A 25,675-nucleotide genomic window follows, 5' to 3' on the forward strand; every position below is an offset into this window, starting at 1 on the left:
ATCATCATTCAAGTAGTCATTGTTACCTGTCCCCTTCCTATTCATTTTTCCATAGCCATTAATGTTTTTGTAGTTGGCCTGCTTCTCTGTGTTTTTGTGGCCAAGGTAACAGGCTACCTAGATCACCTATCACCTCCCCCCATCTGCTAGACAAAATCCTGGCACTCGGTAACATGCACTGCACTTGGGACTGGCCACACAGCTGTTATCGCTGCATGAGCACTTTCTTTTTTTTTTTAAACAGGGGCATGTATGCATCTAGGAGAGTTTGAAGTAGAGATGAGAATATTCTGTGGGCAGTTTAAAGCCCCCTGACCCTACTTTCCTTATGTGTAGAATCTGCTGATGTTCAATATTTCTTTTTGAACTACCTGTTTCTGCTCGGTGCCATGAACACCTCTCACACCTTTTAATCCCACAGAAAGATATCAAAGCTTAGAGGGTTTAAGATGTAGCTTTTTTGTGAGGAACAAGTCATCCAGCTTTAGCTGTATTCCTATCCATCCCAATACTATACAGTATACCAGAGTTCCACACTGCTGTTCAATAATACAATATCAAATTTGAAATCTATTCTGAAAGCACTGTACTGACCTGTATGTCTGGCTGTCCTTTTTTGACTCATAGAAGTTTTCCAGCAGTGTGTTTTGTAACTGTTTCTGTGTAGCTGAGTCACGTTTTATTTCTCTGTTCCTATCTAGTCTTTGCATTAATGCATTGTGTCTAAGATGTTTGTTTTACCTTCCTGCCTGTCCTATGTGTTATTTTACCAACAAGTATGGCCTGTGATCTTTTCTTTTATCTGACCTCTATGTCTGGGTTGGTTTGTGCATGTTTTATCTAATTGTCCTTCCAACTGTGGCCTCCTTTTACCAGAAACCCCATCATCACGAGTGCTCTGCCTGTCCTCTGTGAGGGAGTTACCTGCGCAGCTGCAAGACCTTTACCAGCAGGGCTTTGTTCTGGCTGCTGTACACCCCTTCGTCCATCCCTCTGGCCCAGATAGCATCCAACAGAAACTTCACCGAGCCATACTGATCCGCCTCTCTGACAGCAACAGGTGACCATTACTGTGAAAATCATCACTGCTGTGACTGTACAGAAAACTGGTAGAATCTACTACAAAGGCAAATATTCTCTTTCATCATATTTTCATAAGCTATATGTATTTTGATTGTGTTTGGTGTGCAGGATTTCCAATACAAGACATGAGGGTGCATTCAGTTTTTAACCTTGAAAGGACAGGGGTATTTCCAGGAAGTCATTTATATTAAAATGATTGACTAATACTAAATACTACCCACTATTGTTCATTATGTAGGTAAAAAGGTAAAAGTGTAAAATCATAAATGCATCTTACTCAATATTAATTAGTGCGTAAATATTTTGCTACTTAATAAAATTCATGTTCCTAAGAGATACCTGTACTCTTAGTTATTCTACAGATGTTGCTAGGGGGATAAAATCTATTTATCAGCTCAGTAGTGCAGGACATAGCTTTTTAGAATGGTGCCTTTGGTAGATCATTTGTAGGACATACTGTCATCCCTGTTATCGAAGCCATTGCTGTGTTAGTAAGTAGACATTTCACTCTTTATTAAATGTTTTTGGAAGGACAGATTTCTCTCCCCCCCAACCCTTCTTCAGTGGCTCCAAGTCACATCAGGGGTTGTGGCAGAGACTGGCTGCATGATCAAAGTGTTGCTGGCTCCTGGCTATGGAAACTTGACCTTTCCCTCATTGTGATCCATGACTGCTGCTGTGATGGAATTGAAGTGAAAACAGCATCGTTTCACGCATGGCTAGGATTGTTAGGAGAGCAAATTAAACTAATCCAAAGATACGGGGAGGTTTTAGGCAGAACTGTCTGTGTGTTTGTGAGAGGGTGGGTGTGTGCACATGCATGTATCTGTGGATGAGAGAAGGGGGAAATTGAGACCAATGCCCCTGTGTTTTTTAGGACCCAGTCTACACAAACTGACCCTATGCTGGAACAGGCTTCTCTCTGTGGTGATGATTTATTATTTGATGTGCTGCCTTCACTCTAGCAAAGGTATCCACAATGCTCTTCCCACTGGATGCGAGTATATGCAGGTTTTTATCCTGCATAAGCTCTTAAGCACTACAATGAACTAATTATGTCTCTGATTGAATTAATTTAACCTACTTTCTCAGAGCTGAGGTTTTTAGTGGTTTACACAGACCTGGAAAACTTGCATACACTGGATTGCCAGGGTCAGGATTGGGGATCTCTGCTCTAAATTATACATGAGGGAGACGTGTGTGCAGTATCTTTTCCATTGCTCCGTTGGGCAGCATTTTCTGTTGTTTGAATCAGTCAAGGATGGTTGATCCATTTAGTAGACAACCACTTCAGAAGTTCTTGTAATTCCCTAGGGTTCCACATCTGTCACACCTGGCTGCAAAGGATGGGAGTTTTCAACTGACAGGTGTGTTAAGCAATCACACTTTGCACAAAGGGAGACAATGCGACGAATGTTTGTGTATGGCAGAAGACGGTCATGAAATAAGACCAGGACGCTGTCAAGATGAACAAGCCAGCCGTTTTTGAAGTAGCTCCCCCTCGAGTCCGTAAGAACTGATGTGAGGATAGGGAGAACCCACAGGGGAGACACAAGACAGGGGATGCTTGCACTTTCATCCCTTCACCCTGCCAAAGGACCTAATTTCATCTGTTTGCCTGTCGCTGTGGAGACAACTGCTTGCATCAGCACCAGCTCCTAGGGGGGATGGAAAGCAGAGGACCCAGCAGAGAGACACCTGCTTCTCTCTTTTCTTATCACTGTCTTAACAGTAATGATACAAGGGAAATTGAAACCTGAAGTCAAATCACTAGATGGATGTTCACTGTCTGCAAAAAGTCAAAAATAATACTAGTATTATAGTAAATAATAGTATTCATTTTGCAACTAGAATTGTACACAAGTCATTGAGGATTCTGATATGTGATACTGCTCAGTGTCTCATGTATGCAGATTTCTTTTATTCAATCTGTTGAGTCTTATTATGCCTTCCCATCCCCTACACTTAGGCCTTCGCATTTCTTAGTAGCATTCTATAAAGGTCTACGGTTGCCGAATTATTCCCTAGGAAGAATATTTTGCTTCTCTAAGAGCTAAGTGAGGTCTTCATATTTCCCCTCTTGCAAATGTTAACCACATTAATTTCAAGGACCATTCAAGTTAAGTTCGACTGATGAATTGCACAAGCTACTTTGAAATTGAATTAGCAATGATTGGTTGCTCAAGTTTCCTTAAAATAAAAAACAAACAGCAAACATGGGCCAGCTTGTCAAAATCTTCAAAGGTCAGCTGTCATGGCAATCTCCAGGTGTCTGATGAGGCAGTTTGTCATCCACTGGCTTCTGTATCCATCATTGTTTTCTACTAAATACGGAGATTCGCTTTTTGGTGGATGAATGTGACAAACACCACAAAGGGCCACACAAGATGGAAATAAGGCACACAATAATGAATACTGGCATTACGCAAGACTGGGGAGTGGATCATTAATGCAGGGGATGTTTCAGGACTGAATGCGTGCATTACAGCATTTAATTAGTATTTTCTGATTACTTTAGTATGATTTATAGAGCTAGTGCCATGATCATATTAGTTACTAAACATCAAAATGCAGTTAAAATGTCAATCCCAGTGTGTACTTGCCATGAGATTATCACAGTATGATGTTGCTTCAGTATCTATTTACTGTAACAAGATTTAATGCTGTCTTTCAGTTAGTCATTACCTTCAACTTAACAAATAAGTACTAACTGTAAATCCAATTACACTGTTTTGTGCCCTACCTTGGATTAATTAGTTTTTTCCTCTATTTATACTGTATATGTAGTTTAGGCTACACATTTTGTCAGATCTTTTTCATTTTTTATTTTATCGAAATAAATCAAGTGTAGTTTCAAAGAAGCTTTTATAGTCCATCACATTATTATTTTCTTTGTACTTTGTGTTGGTTATTAAAACAGACCAATTTAATACTATTCCCTAATGCTGTGGTCAAACCGACATGAGTTTCAGTGCAACATTCTTAGAGACGTGCTTTGTATACTGTGAACATACACCCAAAATAAGACCAGTGGGACAGCTACATTTAAATTGGTATTACTTGTTTTGCAGTGAGACATTATCTTTAATTATTGTGCTTACACGTGGAGCAGTTTGGACAGATCCTAGTAGACCGAATAAAAACCATTGAAGACCTTTCCTTCTAAGAAGAGGCTGTCTGGCTGACACCATTGAAACACTCGGACAAAGGATGTTGTATAATTCAATAGGATGTGTATGAGAGCTCCTAGGATGTGCTCTATGGGGAGCTGTCAATTTTTTTTCTGTCTTGCACAGCTGTGGCAGCTTTCACCCCTCAGTAGAAACCTCACAGCAGCCCTTTGTAAGCATTGATTGTTGGCAATGATTTTAGCGGTTAAAGATTTAAACTTTAAAGTGAAACGTGGTTGTGATGTCCTTGGGTTTGGGCTGGTGCTTAAGTTTGAAATGGTGCTAAAACAGAGTTTTGGGTTCAAAGTCCTTGCTGTTACAGTGGGACTAAATAGTGAGTTTTCAGCACAGAGGGGCATAATGGACTTAACACAGTTTGGATCAGAGATCTCTTTGTAATTTTTGGGTTTTGTTCAACCCCAGCATTACATCACACTCAGCAAAATTGTTGTTAATGCTGAAGCTGATCAGGCAAGGTTCTAGCAGAAACTCAGCACTGTACTGAATTAAAAATTTGCGGTAAGACTATTCCGTTTTCATCAACTGCTTGTCCTTTGTAGGGTTTCCGTGTTCCAGAGTGTATTGTACAAACACAGGGTATTAGACCGGGTCTTAGACAATCTTCCATTGAATCTTTAATTCATGATATTTTTATCTGATCTTTGTAACAGAACCTAACCTGTGAATAAATCAAGGCATTAAACCATGTTAAGATTCTGTTGTTTGTGACATAGCATCCTTGCAAACAATTTTGCTTGCAACAGATTTCCAGTCCTGATTGTGTTCGTATTATGAGGTATGAGTGTAATAACTTGAACCAAAGTTTATTACCTATACCATCAATAAAAGAATAATAGAGGTTATTTTATTTATTCACTATGTGGGTTCTGTACAAAAGTAGTTATCAAAAATACTATGCAAAATTCTCTCACACACACAAACACACCATCTGAAACCGCTTGTCCCATACGGGGTCGCGGGGAGCCAGAGCCTAACACAGCAAGAAAGGCTGGAGGGGGAGGGGACGCACCCAGGATGGGATGCCAGTTCATCACAAGGCACCCCAAGCGGGACTCAAACCCCAGACCCACCAGAGAGTAGGACCCGGTCCAACCCACTGTGCCACCACAGCCCTCATCTATGCAAAATTAATTTTTTTTTTTTATTAACTTGGAACTCAAAACTAACTTAAAACAACTGTAAATAAAAATGCTGTGTCTGCAAATTCATATTTAATTGTGTTTGTAACACGAGGGCTAGGACTACATAGGTGTATTACATTTTGCTGTGTGAGAGATGTCATGTCACCTTTGTCAGGTACAGAGTTTAGTGTATAGGTTGTTGTGGTGCATTCATAGTTCTCTCTTGACTATCTGCATTGTGTGGAACCCCCGCTCAACAGGATGGACAATGAGAAGTTTTGGCGTTGGCTGTATCAGCTTTCTCGGATGTCGCAATTTAAAAATATTAATAATTTTATTGACCACAGGCACACTCTTGAGGAGATGAGGTGTGTGAGAGGACAAGGAACCAACAGCAAAATATTCATTACTTTTTCTCTTCATTAATCTGTAGAAGCTTTAGTGGTACTGCTGACAAAAACACTGACTCAGATTTTGAGTATCCACTGAATTATGCGAAAGTAAATTACACTTACACCTTTCAATTCCTTTTTGCTGAGTCACGTAGTTAATATTTTCTCTGACACAGATTCTTCTCTCTTGCTTTACAGTTCAGAGAAAAGCCAACTGCAGTGTGAGGCCCATCGCTTGGAGACTGACCTGTGTCTGAGCTCTGACCACTTTCCCGACACCGAGCTAGTGCAGGGATATATAAAGAAGGTGGGTCCTTCAGTCAGGAGCTGGTACAGGGATATACACTCATCCTCCAAAATTCTCTCTCTTAATATTCCAGTTTTCTCAAATTTGGTCTAATGTTGTTAATAACATTGTTAATACCACTTATCATTAATTAATTCAGAGTTTCATTCATCTGGTCTGGGACATTCGGTTCTGTGCAAAAAACTGAGAACACATTTGAAACTTGTGCCAAGCAGCTCAGTGAGAGAAGCTATGGACCAAGGAATCAAAGCTTTGTTGCAGTCTGGCATTTTATGGTCTGGCTTGCATATCCACCGGTGACGTGCAGGAGTGTGGCTGCACCCGCTTCTGGGATTATCAGATCCACATGACTGATGAGAATCAGGTACAGTAATGCTACTTAAAAGGACAGTTGGAGGACTGGAGCATTTGTATTCCAAAGGTAGAATGGGTGTTGATGCAGATGCTGCCTGGTGCTCCTGGTTTATGGTTTATGTTTCTGTTCCACTGTTTGTTTTATGTTATGCTAGGGAACTCTGCCACTCCATCCCATAACACCTCATGTCTGGTCACTCTCTGAATCAGGTGTGGTCAGTATGCTGCACCATTGTGGTCTCATTATTTAGTCATCCATTCGTTTATTTATTGTACTGTTGTATTTCTTAAAATGATTTCAAAAGAGGAAAAAGTTAAGGAAAGTGTTAGCAAAGGTGGAGAAGAAGGTAAAGCATCCATGAGTAGCTCTTAGTTTGGAAACAAAGTTGAAGTGTTAAAGCCTATAGAATGTGGTGAAAGACAAAGAGATTTGTTACATTAGGTTTGTCTAAAGCCATAGTGCAAAATTTTCATGCTATGAGAATAAAAATATGAAAAATGTCACTCTTCATCACAGCTTCTTCTGCCTTCCACTCCTCTACCTAACACCACTACCTTCATCTTCCTCAAACCAGTCCACACACACGTGTACTTTGTGAAATCATTATTTTTACATTTCTTTATGTATGATGTTATTAAATGTCAATCTTTCTATTTCAGATTGTTACACAATTTTTTTATTAGGCATCATTTACGGAGATTTTGGTTTGAACTTGGGATAACACTGGAATGAGCTATAATTATTAATCAGAATAAGTAATTTCATTATCCAGTTTTTCAGTATTTGGTCTGTTTTCAGAAACAGATTAGAACTGGTTTATGGAGATAAGTGTGCAGCACTATATGCATCAGTGAAAAAAGAATAAAGAACTAGGAAGAGGTATATAAAAATAATCTGTATAACTCAACGTGAGATCAATGATAGATGTGTAGCAAAAGACATTTTACTTGTACAATTTATAACGTAAAATTTAAATTAAGAATGCAATTAAACCCAATATTAGTCCAGTAAATTTAATTACTTCCTATTAGATCCACATCATGGGCAGCACTGTGAAAGTATGTTAACTCTGCCAGGTTGGAGGTGAAACAAATGAAGGTTGCTTGAAGGACAGCGGCTGCCATTGCTCTCTGAGGCAGAGGGAGGAGGGCACATTGCGGGAACATATCAGCAGTCCCTACCTTCTCCCACTAGTCCTCTGCCAACCACTGTTTTGTCTTGTTAATCAGAGTTAATTTTCTCTGTTCACCTCGTGCAATTTGTTCATATCCAAATATACTGCAGCGAGTTATTGTGGGGTCAATAAAACTGATTTGTGAATGACAAGTTTATATATAGATTCCAGCAGAAGGCTAGTTGTTAGGCTTTAGTATTTCAGTTAAGTAACCTTGAGAAACCTCCTTCAGTATAAAGAAAAACATGTGTATTATTGGATAAAGCAAGAGAACTGTTGTTTCAGTTGCTTTACATACAACCTCTGATACTCAAAATAAGAGAATGGATCAGTTTTATGGTTTTGAATGCATAGATCCTTGTTAATCGCATAGCCAAGAACCTCAGACATGGTTCTCCAAAAGCCATTTGCAATAATTTGAGCAGTAGATTACGAGTCTAGGCTGTGTCTAATTACCAGTAGCAGCCACATCCAATTTCATTTGCTTTCATTTTCACAAATGTACTGGTTAAAATCAATACAATGAATGAGCTCATTCCAAGACTAGATTAAGCTCCTCAGTGTGCACAAAACAAAGTGATGTATATCCGATGTACAAATCAAGCGGGTATTATACCTGAGGAAGAAATGGCTGACTTCACCTGAAGTTAGTCTCATTATTTCTATTCAGGTTCATGTGAACATTTTCCTTTTTCCTTCATCTATTTGGGAGAGATGCCAGTGTTGTGACAGTGACTATTTGTAATAATGCCAGATATTCTCAACTATTAACAATGCAGCAGAACATGTCCCTTTTCATTGGCTTTTTTTTATTGTTTCCAATGTAATTGAATGCAAAATAACCAGCAGGTTGAATATGTGCTCATATTTATGTATGCGTCAGCGAGATAGTGCTACAACAGGCCTGCGGCAGGGTTTTATTAAAGGAGGGTAATGGGAGAGAAGCGGTCACGTTGCCACAGCCTGGCACTTAACATTTTGATTTCATTTAATGCAGAAATTCCAATATTGCCGTAGAAATGCCAGCTGACAGTTAATTGGAGGCTGTCATTGTTTGCGGATGTCGGAGCGCACGAGGACACACGAGGGTTTGCGCATCGCAGGCGTTGCAGTCTGTTTCTTCTCAGCCTGACGCTGGGAGGGATTTGTTTACTCTTCTGATGCTCCGGGAATGTTAAATGCATCCGTAACAATAACATGCTATGAATCCACAAAAACAAAAATGTGTCATTCAGTAAAGTCTCGCTTGGTCTCCTGTTCTCCTTCACCCTCCCTTACACTGTGATGATGCATTACTCCATTTTCTTTCCCATCGCTTCATTGCACCCTTTTTTTTTTTTTTTTTGAAGCAGTGATTAATAACTTAATTTTAAATTAATACATTTTAAATCAAATTTTCCAGTAAAAGGATAGTTTAATATTAGTTTGCCTATTTTAATATGTTTGTCAGTATTTAAAACCAACTGGAAGAATACACAATGTTTCATTACACGCAGTCATGAAATTGACAAAGCAAACCTAGAACGGGTGTTTGAAAACAAAGGTTCACTTTTTTAATTGATTGCTATGCTTACCTCTTGATCCATAAACAACTTGATTTACACTGGCTCAATATAACATTTGTTTATTTTAGTTTTTCCTTTTTTGGCAAGTCTTTCTGCCTGTGGAGGCAGATTAATTCAGTGAAGGTGGAAAATTTTTTCTCCACCCTGACCCTTAACCTTGTATAAACAATCTATTTTTGGATTATTCCCTCTTGTCATTGCATCTTTCAGATCAAATTATTTTCACTGTACAATAAAAAGCCAAGGAAATATGACAGGGGAGAAAAGCTGTGTTTTCTTTTTTGTGAATTCTTCAAAACTTGAGACATTAGAATACCCACATGGGTTATTATATTACATTTATTTAGGAAATTCTTTTATCCAAAGTGGTGTACATGGGTTATAGTTCAACCCATATATATAAGTGGATATTTCACTGAAGAAAATTGAATTAAATACCCTGGGCCCCTCTTGGGGAATGAATGTATAGTAGGTACCAGGTAATGGAAAAGTACTGACAAGATGTGACAAGGCTTTAATGGTGCTGTCTGCTCCTGTAATACTGTTATTGTACAATGTCAGTTCTGAGGAATGATCCTCTTTCTCCAACAGGTCCAGGATGTGTCAGAGCTGGGTGGATTCTTCGTGGGCTTTCTCCACCAACCAGGAGGGGAGCCTTGTGTTCCTGGACCAGACGATCCTGAGGAGTTCTCTCTGTCCCTCCACTCAAGCCCCATATCTTTGCAGAGAGATTGGTCTGACCAAGAACACGGACAAAGCCTCGATCACCAGTGCAGTCCGGAGGAGCACAGCTGTGGGAAGGTGATGAAGACCAACGCACTGGGGCAATGTGCTGTGCAGGAGGTGGAGACATGTGGAAACACAGAGGCACCTGGGAACAAGTTGGATGGAGAGGCCAAACAGGACCATCCTGAAGATGTGAAGGGTACCATAGTTCTGTCCACATGCAACAACAATCAGGCCAAGAGCCCCAGTGAAGGGGTGGAACAGCTGAGGCCAACGGAGCAACAAAATCGTGAGTAATGCCTTTTCACCTTCCAGTTCCTGCTTTATGCTTTTTGGTTCATGCCCACATCTAAAATCCCCTCCACCCTCGACACCCCAAGGCATACCATTGTCCTGCTTTGCAGTATTCAACGTGGGAGCTTCTTGTGCCTGAATAAAAGGAATTGAAAGGAATGGGGTGGCTGAGTTTTTGTGTGTTAGCAATAATCAAAATGTTGCCAGCCTAATCCTTTAATTGGAAGTGACACATTTTCATGCAGAACTCGTTTCCTGTGCTCTGTCCTGGCTTTCGTTTTGATTCAATGCTTGTGTCCTGGTGAGACCCTCTGCAGTGAGTCTGTCGGAAAAGAGCAGCAGGCCGCGGCTTAAGCATCCTGAGTCTTAGGGAGCCGATGGGGATAATCAGCTTTAGTGGATCCCCGCACAATTGTTGTTATTATTCAAGATAGCACAGCATTTAATACCCTCATTACAGTTAGCATTATCTTTATAATTGTTCATCATTGCATTATTATCAACAGCACAAAGTCTCAGTCGAGATCCGTTGTAGTGAAATGAGTTCTGATATTTTAAAGTTGCTTTTAAATCTTTTTTTCCCCCCTCTGGGCATTTTGTGAGATAAAACAGTTTTGAGAAGGGGTAACTTCAGATCATTGTATTTAAAAGAATCCGTAGAGGTTTCACTGAAGTGCAGTTTACGCCACCCATTCACCTGTACGACCTCTGTGACTGACATATCTTTTCCATAGATCTTTCATTTATAAAGGTCTCAGTGAATAATTTGTGAAATATTGCACAAAATTAAATCAAAATACCAGAGTATTTTATAGTCAGAAATAACGCTCTGATTTTATTATTATACCAGGAACCTGTCATTTCCCCACGGATTATGATCAGAGGTTGAGAGTGGAGATTAGTTTTCAAGAGTGAAACAGATTTTTATTCCTGCATCGAAAAATCTGTTGTATTGCAAAAAGAAGTCAGTAAAATATGAAAGCTCCTTTGAGCTCAGAACTGCTAAACTGTGGTTGGCGAGGTAATAAGCGCTGTGTTGTTGTCGTCTTTACGTTAGCAAGGCACTATTTTGTATTTAAACAGAATTGCTCCTATAGATATCTAGTGTTATTTATTAAGGCTGCTTCTTGTGTGTATTTCCTGCCTTCAGTGAGAGGAGTGTCATGCTGGATTTCTACAGTTTGATCCTATATCTGCTGCTGGTCTGCAGGTGTGGTTCTCTTTGCCTTGTTCAACCACATGGAGGCATCCCTGAGCCTGCAGAGGTACTACACAGTGAAAGTGCCCCTGCAAGTGCAGCTTCGAGATGGGGCTGTCGGTGGCATCAGCGCCAATTGGTTGGATCACATGAGCCAGCATTTCTCCAATGGCGCCTCGCTCATCGATGCATACTTCCACCTGGGCAATGACAGAGGTATGTATCTCTCCCAGTCTAGGAAATACACACATTAGTGAAGGCAGTCATGCCCACTACGCACATGGGCTGCTCATGCAGACCCCAGCCTCAAATGTAGAGTCACTGACTCCCACTAACCGCCAGCCATGAGAGTGAGCAGTTGACCGCATCGTTTGCTAAGTTATCTGCTTTTTTCTGATACTGGCATACAAGCCGATTGCACAAAGCAAAAGGCGATTTCTCACTACAAAGCATCGTTTCAGTATACACATACTGGCGCAGTGTTCCTTTATTATCAGATTATCTTCTCTGCTTTGCCAAATGTGTGACCTCTGGACATGTGCTGAGACGCTTCCTTCCTGCGCTAGAAAGACAGAGACACGGAGATAAAATGCCAGCGCTGCAACCTCTGGCCACAGTCTGTTTCACTGACCCTCACAGTTAGCTGCTAGGGCCACCCAGGTCCGGCTGTGGGCTCATTTGAGGAGAGCTGGATTGTTGGAGCAAGACTCCACATGGTGGCTGACAACCAGCCAGCACAGACTCTCCTTTGAAAGAGGATTTGTATAAAAACCAGGGCTCTGGGAAACATCTGAAAGTGGGAAAACACATGATACATTTATACTCAAAAATGCAGTTAACATTGCTCTCTGCTGTCAGAAATAAGCCCAGGAAAAGAATCTGCAGCTCTGATGCTTTGTTTGACAATTTGGTTTCTAGTTTGAGGACTGATATTTGAAAGAGGCCAAAAACCATCTTGGCTCAAATTTTCAGATTCATTGTGCTGGGCATAAAATTGCCACACGCTGAGATCAGGATGACCTTATGTGATTATTATTCTTTGTTTAGTTTTCAGGACAACAAATGTAAAAATAAATAAAAAATTACTTTAAGCTATATTTTTAAAAATAATAATTTTCTGTTCATACTTTCAGATATTAATAGCTAAAATTAAGTGTTGCAAGGCTAGAACTGCTAGCAGAATTCAGGCTACTGTAACAGCTGTGTTAAGAATTGCAATTTGACAGCACTGTTGATAAGAGTAACTTAAAAATATTTCAGAGCTGTGGTATTAATCTTTATCTTATCTCTTTGTATACTCCCTAGCCAAGAATTATAACCAAGATAGCTGATAGATGAGGCCACTACGTGTGCAAGTAAAACGTTCATCCAGTGAACCTTCTGTGCTGTCAGTCAAACATCACTCCAAGCAATAGTGGGATGAGGGTGCAGAAGTGCACACGCACGCACGCACGTAGGCAACTGTCTGAAACCGCTTGTCCCAGGTGCAGAAGTAGTCAGAGTTCATTGTGGATACCCAGACACCATTTTCTTGGTGTTACTCAGTAGTGATGCCTTATATTTAAAAACATGTCTGTTGAGAAAACTGTCTTCACAGTGCTGTAGTGATATGTCTGTTTTCTGTGTGTTCCTCTATAGATATTCGTGCAAGGCTGGTGGAGAGTGTGTTTGTCTTCCAGGAGGGCGACTCAGCAAAGCCCACTGCATATGATGCCATTGTGGTTGAACAGTGGACCACGATCAGCGTGCGTATGGAGTTGACCATATGAAACACATTTCTGCTAGTCCATTTCTGTGACTCTAATACAAATTTGTGTCATGTGTGGGCTGGCAGAACGTGGAGGTGAAGACGGACTATATCCCACTTCTGCATTCTCTGGCTGTGTATGGCTGGAGGCTCACCTGTGTACTGGCTACACCCATCATCAAGTCCAACGGGTACAGTAATATCGTCTTTGGAGACTGATTCGCTAAAACCTATTGAATCATCTCCAACTCCGAAATCAGGCTTTGTCTGCCACTCCGTGTTTCGTCCCTCACGCCCACTCCCCATCACGTCTCATCTTTGCTACGTTGTTGGAATATCTGATTGATTACAGCGCTGCTGAAAACCCTACTTTTCCTCTGAGGTCTTCACCATGGAGCACAAGGAGCCGCATGTAATTAATCAGCTCATTCTGTGAGAGAAAAGAGGCTTTTCTTATCCATTTATCTATAGTTCCTACACAGAGGGAGAATTATTTCTTTCTTGTGAGGCAAACTCAGCATATATAGTAGGCTTCCTAGATCGCCATCACTAACACCCAGAGAAAAAGGGCATGTGTGGCCCCGTGTTATTTTAAGTAGGACGGAAGAATAATAACAGCATCTGTAGCCATACATGAAGGATTGTGATGGAAGGAAAATGACAGTAAGCTGGTTGCAGATTCATCTTCTGTCTCAGTCCTGTACTAGGGTCTTTGTGCTGTCAGCCTCTTTTCAACACTAAGACATTTGATACATGACAAAGGACCTGTACATGTATGGGTTCAAGTAATACTACACTTTCATATTCTGGTCATTATTTTCCCTTGTTTGATTTTGACTCTTGTTGATATTTTCAATGGGGCTCTGATAAAATCCCAGCTTTGTAAAGTAAGGATGGACATCAGAGTCCAACAGATATTTGTTTTTAATGAAGCGCATTATATGGTGTGCTAACAAAGATTCATGGGTCACAATAAGCAATTTTTTAACAAGCCATAGAAGTACAGGTGTCAGGAGAGGGGCCCTGTAAAGTTCAGAGTTTCGTGAATAATTTCATGAACAATCTCGGGTATGTTTGATTGAGATGAGCACAATCATTTTCCTTCTCTCATCTAGTGATGGCAGTTTGGCTACCAAGCAGGTTGTCTTCCTCCAGAGACCTGCCCTGGCCCGCAAGAAGGAGTCCAAGGTACCAGAGACCACCATCCCAAACCTGTACATCCAAAGGTTACTCCTTATGGTCACCTAGCACGCAAGAGCTGTGCTGCTTCACTGACGTGTCATTTTTAACTCTACTGGAATGTGATACACATTTGATACCACTGCAGCAATTCTGTGATTATGGCATGAAAGAGTGACATTTCATAGCAGTGATTCATGAATGTCCCAGTGACTGAAAGTAAATACTCTTGCTTTAAAAGTGCCTTGATGACAGCGTTTCAAAGAAACACTCCTATTTACTTGAAGAATCCCAGAGAACAGCATGAAAGGAAGGAATTTGTAGTGGTTTGACAAGTGTCCTGACGTTTTCTGTATTTCAGAAGCTGAGTCTTCGGGCAAGGAGTAAGTCAAATAAGAACTCAGTCAAAGACACGATGAAGAGTAAAAATAACAGAAGCAGCTTTTCTCCAGTGGCAGAAAAAGAAACTGAGGAGCAGAAGAGGATACAGAATGAGGAGCTGGAGACAGAAAAAGAGGAGAGGGAAAAGCTAATGAGAAAATATAATAGGCAGAATGAAAGGTTAAGCACAGGAAAAGATATCAGAGAGGAGGAGGGAAAGGGTAGGGTGCGGACAGAAATGGATGATGAGGGAGAAGGGAATTGTGTATCAGAGACTGAAATGGGGACTGAAGAAGAGAAAAAGGGCAAGACAGAGGAAGTGGAAGTAGTCACTCTGAAGCTGGAGCAATCCATGCAAGAGGGACAAGAGGGTGCTGTCATACATGAAGTCCATGAACAGGGAGGGCCCTCCCCAGACCGTCCTGTTGATGAGAGCTCTGGGGTCAGGATCGGGGACAATGAAAGAGGTGAAGCCAATGAGGAAGGGCCAACCAATGAGGGCTGCATGGGTAGAATCTACAAGAATGTTTGTGAGTTAAATAGCAGCGAAGAATCGCAGCCACTCCAGAGGGCTACAGACTGTCCTCCAAGTCCGAGCTGCTGAGGTCGAGAAACCCATCCTCCACACACAGGACATGTTAGAATGGTGTTCCAGAACATCTTCATGATTTACAGAAATCCCAGTGAAAAAAACTGTCTGGCGAACACTGTACCTGGCAACACATTTTTATGTTGACTTCAGTACAATTTCAGCAAACTGATGTTGGCAAAGGAAAGCTGGTTGTCGAGTTTTTTTAGGAAGTGCTTAATTTTACTGCTGCCATTGTCTCTAAAGACTGGGACCCGGGTTTCTTGCTGAGGCAAAACCCTGTAATTTACTTCCAGTTGGCACATAGGAGAAACACTCATCAGGTGCTAGCAACATTACACCTTTTTCCTGCACTAAAATTAAGTGTCAATAAGAAAACAAGATGAGATGCTGTACGTACAGAACAAACGGGAAGCTCCTGTGAGCTGCCCTTACGGACAATTATGCCGTGCCTCCTTACATACGTTGTTCCATACTGCTGGATACAGATGGCAAAGGCTTTCTGCAAATGCTCGCAGGCACTGGTTTCCAGTCTTGGTCCCGGGAGGCCACTGAGGTGCAGGGTTTTGTTCAGAATCACTAATTAACTTCATTGAGTTGCTGATGGTTAAAAAAGGCACGATTCAAATTGTGTAAAACTAGAAATGTTATGTGAGGACTAGCTGAAATTAATTGAATACACATTCCATATATATTATACACACACACACACACACACAGTCATTAAAAAGGTGTTCATTGTTAGCCTCCAATCAATGAATAATTATATTTTTCATTTTAAAATTTCACAACATAAATGGAAAACTTTTTTGTATTCTTAGTCAAGTTCATCTGTTTTTATTATCTTCAGTATAAAAGTTATTTCCCAGTGCAGTTTCCATTTAACACAGCTGAAAACTTATCAAGTCCTCAACAGGTTCTCCTTGAATTGTACAGTTTTTTTCAATGAGCAGCTCAAGAAAGACGACTTCATTAATGTCTCAGCTGGAACAGAAAACGGCACACACGGGGGTCCTGCTGGATCGTTACTTAGACCTACGGCACTAAGGTGGGGAAAAAGTCAAGCAGAGAACATACAGCAGCCTGTACAAACCACTTATTTAGTCAGAGGCCTGGGCTTATGTTTTGTATATACAAATGAAATCTTCAAATGCACAATATAAGCCAGAGTTTAAAATTAACTTGACATATGTATCACATAAGAAAATGCCATTAATATTTTATACAGTTGCAGGGACATTAAGTGACTGAACTGAAGTACTTAACCACTGGTTCTCCTGGGCACATCCTCCTAAGTGTGCATGTACAAGTGTGTTTCAGTTGTTAGCAGTCCCTGCTGGTGAGGATGGGATTTGTTTATTCGTCGTTGTTTACGCAGTTTTTCTGTGTTGCTGTTCCACTAGTAGAGATGGGTAATTTGGTTTCAGGTTGTATCAAAGTACCTAAAGGCATAATAACAAACAATATGTATGCAACTTACAGTATTTTAGCCAGTGAAGGAATCTGCAATTAAATGTCCTGTTTATAAACATGTTTTGTGCAGTTAGAGAATATAGTAAGAGTTTTGTTGCCAGTTGTGTCACGAGGAAGGTATTTTAGGAGGAGCTGGTCATGGGGTTGTAAACATGTTGAACCGTAGTAAAAGAGAGCTAAAGATCCAAATGTGGCCCAGCAGTGTTTAAATGGCAGCCTGCCAAAGCTATGCTTCTTGAGCCATGAGCAAACACTTTAAAATTGATTCATCTAAATATTTGTATTGATTTTTATATAATGGAACAGATTATACTCAGCTCCATGATGTCAGCCTTCGGTGTCCAAGTAGTTTGTCATAGGCAAAGGCAGGGCTCCAGACGTACAGCACAGCACAGTACAGTACATGCATATGCATGTTTACAGCACTAGTGGCCCTGTGTAAGACACAAGGGCTCCGGACGCCATACTCTCCCTGTGATGGGTGTGAATCAAACCCCAGCTGCACTGCCATTGATGCATTACCATCACCATGGCAATGACTGTTGCTACAGCAACACATCACTCCTTTCTCCCCAAAACCTTAAACCCGTTCACCCACCCCCCCCACAAAAAAATCCACAGAGGTCCGGATGCGAGGAAGTGAAACTGTGCAGACAAAGGATGACCCGGGGCTGCTGTTTGAACCATTTTATGGATTTTCCACTGTCAGCAACAGATGGAAGTGATTTTTAAATTCACAGTGGTGGTTTGCCAAAGCCAAGTCAAATATATCCTTTCTTTAACAATGTGTTTGGAGGTAGTTGCCCCCCACCTCATCCCCACTGCTTCCTGGGAGGAAATGTGTTGACTGGGGAGTATTCCCTTCATGTTTGATTTCCTGTTTAAGTAACACTTCAGCTTTAATTATGAACGTATTATTCCTCATTAATTATTTGTAATACCTATCCAATTTCACTGGCAAATTGCGAAGGAAGGTGCCACTATTTCAGGGCACAGCAGGCATTATGGGGAATTTAATTTTGTGGCTGTAGATTTGAAGCTACTTATCAGAAGGTCACAGGCACTGACCACTTATTGCAAGTAAGTAAACTACCATCTACTGCCTATACCTTAGTGTCTTATAGCTTTGTACATTTTGTATTCTCACCATTTTTCTTGACTCAGTATTGTACAGCTTATGAAATGTTTGGCTAATGTTGGCTTGTTGTATGGTGATATCTGTACGTATGTATATATACACAGACATATATGTTTTTCGGTCATGTTAATGGATATGCTTATTTGACGTTTCTATGATTTCATGGCAAGAGTAGAATATGCACTTTTTTTGTAGCTGAGTATTTTCAATTATAGATGATGCATTGCTGTTTTTGTGACAAACCCAAAAAGGAAATGAACTGTTCAGGGTAAAGAGTAAAATGATTTAATTTGTTTTGTTTGACTGTGGTCATTTAAATGTTACAGGGCTAATTTTCTGTCTCAGAAAGCCACATAAGTGTTGTCATGGCTACTGGCATCTTGAATGGTCTGTTTGCTGGTATTTTGCTATCCTGCTGTGCAACTTATGTGCTTGGGGTTCCAGTTATTTGTATAAAGTTGTACATTATAATCCTAAATGACTTTTTAAACCAGAATGTATACAGCTATTTTCAGTTGTGTGACTACAACACTATAATTTCCATTTGAATATAAAACTGCATAATTTGCAAAGGGGAAAAAAACATTTGAATTACACAGCTGAATACTTTTGATCCTTGAAATCAAACATATATTGTCATTGCAAATCCACTGAATTTAGGTAATATGTAAACACTGGTTAAAAATCTAAGTAAATGGGCACGAAGTAAAGCAAGAAGCTTTACCGTAATAGGTTTAAACACAAAAGTGCATTTGAAAACAATGTAAAAACATGTCCACAGAAAACTGACAAGAAATACGTCATTAAAGTGGAGTCCATGTATGTTCACGTAATTAGCGAACAGTTGCATTACTGCATCACACCACACCTGGTGGCCCCTGTATGCAAAATCTTTACTCAACTATTTTGTCATTATCTCGCTGCAGTGTCTTCCGTGTTTTAGCCTACTATTTTCCAAAATTCTAAACAATATTGTCAACATATTTAAAAATTACAAAATGAATGCAATTGAGCAGTTCATATTTAAAACTGTTCCAGTTAAAAAAACTGTTCCCCAAAACATAACGTAGAAAATTAACATATGGTAAAACACGGCCTAGTATTAAAACTAAAGAAAGGGTTTGCCTAATAAAATATTAAATATTCTTTTAGAACATTAAGCTAAAATTATTTTTGCACTCATACAGGTAGATGTATTTGGCCTTACTGCTGCATACAAACTGCAGCTGAATGCTGAGCACTTTTGTACCCACCTGTCTGCTTATTTTTGGCTAATGTTCACTTGCTTTCAGAAGATGCAATGCAGACACTAACAGAATAAAACTAGTCTGTCTTCTGATGAATGATCCTTTAAATAATTAATATGCTTAAGTGCAGAATGACAGTAGCAAAATGCCATTTAATCTCCATCTCCTACTCTGGCAGTTTAACAGAACAACACTTGTTTTTGATTTTTCACTATCTGTGGTATGTCATAACATTTATATATACTTATATTAAAAGTAATAAAACCTGCTCTATAAATATGAAAATCACAAAGATTTACTTTCAAACTGCATTTTGAATAAATTACAGTACAGGATTTACTGGATTCCTTATTGAACTCAGCCAGTTGCAAATGTATTTACATACGAGTACAAATTAAACTTTCAAGGGGTCTACTCTGTTACAGGGCAAATTTTGGGGTTTATGAGGTCATTTCCACTAAACTAAAATGAAAGTCATAAAATATATTTAATAATTAATCACATTAAATTAATCTTGCAATAACAATGTTTTGCAGTGCAAGTTTCCTAACAGGAAATTCATTCCATGCTGAGTGTGCAGCAAAAGAGCTGGACTCACTGGTGACCCAAAACAGATGTGCGTGGCTCAAGTTGTGCGCTTTGGAAAAGGCTGCGGTGTCAGGTTTGGGGTATCCGGGCAGCCACGTAACACACGTCCAACTGCAGTCTATGCCGATACGCGACACGGCATGCAGGACGTGGCTGAAACCGTTTTTGCCACAAGGGCGGTGCCGCTACCACCACTTCTCAAAGAGGATACTATCCTGCGACAGGCCCAGGTGCAACAGCTGCTCCGATACACTCTCGATCATGGGCGGCGGACCACACAGGTAGCAGAGGGTGTCTCTCCCTCGTAAGTGCTCCTTCAGAACTTCTTCTGAGATTCTGCCCTCTGAAAAGAGACAGTGAGACAAGGAGAGAAAAATAACCCTTGTTCTATTCATTTTTCAGGGTCAGGACCTCACTTTAATTCTACCAGTTTCAATTAACGTAATAAGCCCATCTGCATTGCCATTGAATTTATGAGCAGTTGTGGTGAACGCATTGCGCTTCTAGATCTGGGTGAGGCTGTACATAGATTCTTGGATACGCGCAGTGGTCAGTTTTCTGTTCAAAGTTCAAACGCGGCTGCTACTGATGTGCGACTCACTGCGGATTAGGGGTCTGAGCTGCGGGTCAACGTCCTCGCTGTCCTGGGTGACGTGGAAGTCGCAGGAGACCTTGCCCGGGAATTCTTGACACACCTCCGCTATCGTTTTCTGGGAGAGCAAAAGGAACAGGAACGGGGAAACTATGAGCCCCAGAGCCGCCATTTCTTTCACAGCTCAACTTGCACATACAAATGACTGCCACTGACACCGTTGCACACCTCCTCCCACTCTGCGAGAAACAACCTCCTCATCTATCAGCATGTGAAGCGCAGTACTGAAGTAGACGGAGGATTGAGGAGGAGGAGGTGCAGGCAGGAACCACACCTTGAACAGCAGCTCCTGGGGGTTCTTGGCGCTGTAGCAGAGCCGGACACTTTTGGGCTCGTAGGCGTCCGGCCGGGAGCGACGCCCCCTCAGCAGGTCCACCATGTGTAACAAGATGGAGTAAAGTGGGTTGATGCCCACACCCCCAGCTACTAGGAGCAGGTCCACAGGCAGGTCTGATGGTTGAGGGTCGAAGAAGAAGTCGCCACCCACTCTGACAGCCACTTCAGAGTCCACGGCGCACTGGAGGGGAAACACTCCACTTACAGGAGTCACGCACTGCAACGACGACGGTATCTCCAGTGTTTCTGCTTTTGTTCTTATATTGCAAAATGTTACCAGTAGAGAAAATACATTCAAGAGAATAAGAGTTTCCATTCCTCTCCTCCTTACCAGCTTCAGCCTTAGACGTGCCGGAGCCGACAAGTTCAAAATCGGGTCCTTAGAGACATGTGTTTCAGCTAGTTTCTCAGACCAGTCATGTTCCTGCGAACCTTTAAACTTTACATATGGTTTCAGAATGACAACCTAATGTAAACTCCAAACAACGTCCGATTTATACTGTGAAATTCACGTTACTACATTCCTCGTAAAGCGCTGAGACACTTCCATTTTATAAAGAACACTACATAATAAATATGTGTGAAGTGAATGTTACACTAATCTGGTGGAGCACTGGTGGTCTTTTTTCGAGCACAGTCTCCCTCGGTGGTCTTTGAGGAAGGCTCCACTGTGAGTGGGAGTGTGAAACTGCGCGGCATGGAGTCCCTGCGCACCACCCCACTGAGACAGATTCTCATGAATATTCACCAGCTCCTCGTGACGGCCCAACGGGTGCGGAGCACATATGGACAGGGAAGGGCGGGCTGCCTATGGCACGGGGTCCCAGGCGCCCACGAGACGCGGCACGAGACACGGCCCACAACATTGTTCTGCTGCGTTTAGCACGGTCTGACAACAGCGCTGACATGAATATTCAACGTATATCTACGGCGCAACATAATACTTTTGCCTTCCCACCTGGGCTCTGCAAATCTTCATTTTCAGCTCCGTGCTTTCACTCCTCCGTTTTTTTATTTTCAGTATTTTTCCCCTGACGAATGCTGTTAACAGACTGACTGTCAACTGCTTGAAAAGTAAACAATGTGTTGCAAAATCTATTTGTGGAGCGAGCTAGTGATATAATACTATGTTGGCATCTGTCCCCCAAAGCTCATCTGAATGAGAGCAAATATTAACTCACAAACTTAATTAGTGGGACTTAAAGTAACTAATGATATGATTAATGATAAAGCCAAATTTCAGATCGCAAATATAAACCTGTCTTATCTTTGACATTCCGGGAAATTGTGTGAATAATTGAGTCATTTTATTTCATCCTTTAATTCTTTAATTAATACTCATAAAATACAGGAGAAGCAGACTTCATAGCCAGACATGCTGGAAACACTGTGCTTCACAGAGGAGTTATGAAACAGACCAACTAGAAACTGATCTGAACAAGTAACAGATAAGCTGGAGACACAGCGAAAAATGCCCACTGCGGGGGGGATCAGGGGTCCTTTGAAAACGGACACAGCCCACCCGCTGGGAGAAGAGCTCTGATGTCTGCTTTCTGAAGCTGTGCCACCCAGAACCGTCAGCCAAGCAAAAGGGAAGGGTTTCCAAAATAAAAGGAGTGTGCAATACAGTCACCAGAGGCTGCAGTATCAGTGCTTCTATCAAACTTTTATCTGTAATCTCCTCAAAGACTGTACTCAGTACTCTGTGTGTGTGTGTGTGTGTGTCTGTGTGTGCGTGTGGCCGTGCGCACACTATGGATTCTGCACTACTGACATCTCCACAGAAGAGTGGGCTAACAACACAGCACAGTATCAGCTTGACACACACCGGTCAAGACCGCACTCCACACAACATTATACCAGTGAATCTGAGGCCTTGTGCTGTGTGTGTGCGGGTGGGGGGGGGGGCACTCTCACCTCCTTGTGGATCCAGTATGCCGGGGCGTGCTGGCTGTACTTGACAGCAAGCTCAATCACACCCTCCCTCTGCAGAAGGCCAGGACTGGAACAGATGGAGAACCCCCCCACCTTCTCTACACCCGGAATGAAGAAATCCACCCTGAAACAGAACCGTACATTTCTTACCAACTTTTCACGTTTAAGTTGCAATTGTAACAACATAAGAAGTAAAAATGTGCAATATAACACCCCCCCCCCCAATTATCTTATTAATATTGCTCTCCACACATTCGCATCTGAGGATATTAGGCACTCAGCAGTGAGTGACATTATTGCAGTTTTTTTTAATAAAGAACATTAAAAATATGGCTGCCACCCTAACACACTATTCAACTTCTTTCAGTTATGAACATTTTCTAAAAACTGTTAGTAAACACAAGAGCCACAGCACACTCCAGTGGTCAGAGCACGTAATACATGTTATTAAAATAGCAGCATGAAATCAAACAAATTTTAATCAGAAGGGCTCCTAAAATACGCTGCTCTCAAATGAGGAATCATCAGAAGGTGTACCAGCACAACTATTCCGCAATCCATTAAAACGGTGATCTTTGTCCCACTAAACGTGTGTCCAACAAAGCAGAGAAACCTTTCCACACTCACCACTGGCCAGCTTTGAAGGTGAAGTCAGAACCGGGAACCGCCAGACGGAGTCGTTTCACTGTCATCGACTCATTCATGATCCCACATACCCTCGCTGGGAAGATGGACTGCGGGGAAAACTCAGTTTCTAATCAGCCAGCTCTGCATGGCTAATGGTGTTATTGCCATTTATAGGGTTAATTCTTTCATTGTAACAGTGGAACACAAAAAGAAGGTGTAATAAAGACAAGCCCTTTTTATAAGATAGCCTGCCAAACTATGGTCACATTCAAGAAACGCAGTCTGGAAAAAGGTTAATTTTGCCCGTAAAAAAACAAAGCCTTTTAAACAACAACAACTGTGAAAGGAAAATACAGGATCACACAGGAAGAGTTAATTTTAGAACCAATAATCAACAAAAACCAAACTGTCTTTCACATTGTCCACATTTAAGTACTAAATCAGTTCTAAGTTTCAGGTTTAACTACTGTACTGGGATGTCAGACTTGGATCGATATTAATGTACAAAATTTTTCAGATGAGTTTTTCTCCACACTGGAAGAACACACTCACCTCTTGTCTATAGTTGCTGGAGGTTCTTTCCAGATGGTCTGCTTGTCTCCTAGATGTCATTTTTCTGAAACACCAACAAATCATCGGGATTTGCATAATTCTCTGGCTTTGCTATCACCACACTCAGCTTAATACTTAACACTGACTGTGCAAGGCAAAAACACATAGTAAAGATGGTATTCTTGTTACAACACAACAAAGGCTGTTACACTTTGTTGCTCATTTCCGCCTGATAAGATCCACTGTGAGGATGTTTGTATGAACGGGGTTTGGCAGCAGGTTGAAATCACTCCATGTAAAATGGGACCGAACACAGAAGAACTGCTCAAAAACTGCTGGTGCTGCTGCTGAGTGCTCAGCGAGAGCGAGCACCTGAACTCCACAAAGATCGGAAAGTTCAAGAGGGACTTACCGTGTGACAGAACAGGAGGAGCACAACGAAAAGGACAACAAAGAGGAGGGCGACAATGAAGAGGACAACAAAGAGGAGGCCTGTGATGCTCCACGGGCGGTGAAGCTTCCAGCAGCTGCCCTGAGCAAACCGCTCACATTCATGGCGGCGCGTTCTGTGGGAACAGATCACAGACGTGCGTGCCGAAGCACACGGTCGTGACAGACACAGAGAAGACACGGATATGGACGATTCGGCCGTCTACAGCGTGCGAACCAGCTGTTTGCTTCCCCACTCTCTTAAAACAGCGCTTCTATTGCCATTGCTCTCCGCCAGCACATCAGGTCGAGCTTTGGTAAACTTTTTACACTGCTACGCTAGGTGGCTTTTTGTTAATAAAATAAAATGAAGAAAATATTTCCCAGAAGCATTGGTAACAGCGAAAAGTTCATTACTCAAAAAATGCTCAAAGGACAAGGAGGCAAAGAGATGTACACTGTGACTCTGCCTCTTTATTCATCATGAGTGGCTGCTGCTGGTGTTCAGTTCACTTCAGAGGTGGAGCTCGAAGGTGAACTTCACTTCTGCAGCTTATAACAGCTCCTGCAAAAGTTACAGAGCGGTGTACACTGGTGGTAAAACGTATAAGTGGCCTAAAGTTACGTTACGGAACAGAGATTGAAATTAAACTTAGTTAGTTAGTCTACTTGAAAATAAGTTATAACTCAGTACAAATTTGTCAACACAACTACAGACCATGGCTATTCGTTTACTGATCATGACATCAGACATGTAGCTGATGCTTTTCTAAAGTTGTATCTTATAATTACAACATTTATTAATATAATCATTATACTTGTTGACTAAGTATAAATTATAATTGCTAGTAGTAGTACTATAGTAGCTACGTGAGACAGGGACTAACTTGTGTTGTCGTACCGCACAGCATGACCGTAACAACAAACACTTTCTCGTTATGGTTCTTTTAAACTGAATCACGTGCACATCATTCCAACTTTTTTTTTCTTTTTAACAGAAAAAGTATCTGAAATATATTACCAGAAGACAACAGTCCCGGTTCACAAAACCTTCATCACCGCTCACGTGCCACAAACTGCCGGCACCGGAAGTCCGTCTTCGCTGGTGCACCACGAATTCCCTCCGTGCGGCACCAATTGCTTCGGGCGCTTTGAGTTCTGGTGAAAGCACCAGGCTTTGATGTTGTGGAACAGAGTATCCAACATGTCGACCGACAGCTTTGTGCCGCCCGCTCTTTCTCATTGAGTTACACGGTTTGAAATGCAGACAACCCCGTAGTTTCAGTGGAATTCTACCTGTGAATATTTACATATACGCTTTGTGTGACTCAGGAAATGTGTCACATTAAAATAAACACCTGTAGTGTCAGGGCCTTAAAATCACACTTCGGTCACA

General features: G+C 41.4%; 2 protein-coding genes across 4 annotated transcripts in view; one reads left to right on the forward strand and one right to left on the reverse strand.

Moving 5' to 3' along the window:
- The window catches only part of rftn1a (raftlin, lipid raft linker 1a), a 32,663-nt gene extending 16,657 nt beyond the window's left edge, over positions 1–16,006 (forward strand). Inside the window, exons 3-10 of the mRNA XM_018750340.2 lie at positions 877–1,060; positions 5,986–6,094; positions 9,780–10,203; positions 11,419–11,622; positions 13,045–13,151; positions 13,241–13,344; positions 14,269–14,341; positions 14,694–16,006. Coding sequence (XP_018605856.1) covers positions 877–1,060; positions 5,986–6,094; positions 9,780–10,203; positions 11,419–11,622; positions 13,045–13,151; positions 13,241–13,344; positions 14,269–14,341; positions 14,694–15,317 — 1,829 coding nt within the window. The 3' untranslated portion in view covers positions 15,318–16,006. The remainder of the gene's footprint in view (positions 1–876; positions 1,061–5,985; positions 6,095–9,779; positions 10,204–11,418; positions 11,623–13,044; positions 13,152–13,240; positions 13,345–14,268; positions 14,342–14,693) is intronic.
- Positions 16,007–16,139: 133 nt separating this feature from the next.
- Positions 16,140–25,379, reverse strand: oxnad1 (oxidoreductase NAD-binding domain containing 1). 3 transcript variants are annotated; one of them, XM_018750526.2, is made up of 9 exons: positions 25,301–25,375; positions 24,737–24,844; positions 24,263–24,416; positions 23,851–23,914; positions 23,299–23,405; positions 22,654–22,795; positions 20,675–20,917; positions 20,350–20,458; positions 16,140–20,091 (listed from the first exon to the last, which is right to left on the reverse strand). In XM_018750526.2, exons 3-9 carry the CDS (start codon positions 24,403–24,405, stop codon positions 19,934–19,936), a joined length of 966 nt encoding a protein of 321 aa, XP_018606042.2. In that variant the 5' UTR covers positions 24,406–24,416; positions 24,737–24,844; positions 25,301–25,375; the 3' UTR covers positions 16,140–19,933. The 3 variants fall into 3 exon arrangements, with proteins under 3 accessions (XP_018606042.2, XP_018606041.2, XP_018606039.2); XM_018750525.2 differs by having other exon boundaries at positions 24,697–24,844; XM_018750523.2 differs by lacking the exon at positions 24,737–24,844 and having other exon boundaries at positions 25,301–25,379.
- Positions 25,380–25,675: the final 296 nt, after the last annotated feature.

Source organism: Scleropages formosus, chromosome 23 (assembly GCF_900964775.1).
Source record: "Scleropages formosus chromosome 23, fSclFor1.1, whole genome shotgun sequence".
Classification (NCBI taxonomy): domain Eukaryota; kingdom Metazoa; phylum Chordata; class Actinopteri; order Osteoglossiformes; family Osteoglossidae; genus Scleropages; species Scleropages formosus.

What these genes read in the sequence shown, in the direction of transcription:
- oxnad1 (XM_018750523.2), bottom strand. Translation starts at nt 24,405, where the DNA reads ATGAATGTGAGCGGTTTGCTCAGGGCAGCTGCTGGAAGCTTCACCGCC. An exon ending in CCAGCAACTATAGACAAGAG is followed by an intron (nt 23,406 to 23,850) that starts GTGAGTGTGTTC and finishes TTTTCCCCGCAG; the next exon opens with TCCATCTTCCCAGCGAGGGT. An exon ending in CCCAGGAGCTGCTGTTCAAG is followed by an intron (nt 20,459 to 20,674) that starts GTGTGGTTCCTG and finishes TTGCTCTCCCAG; the next exon opens with AAAACGATAGCGGAGGTGTG.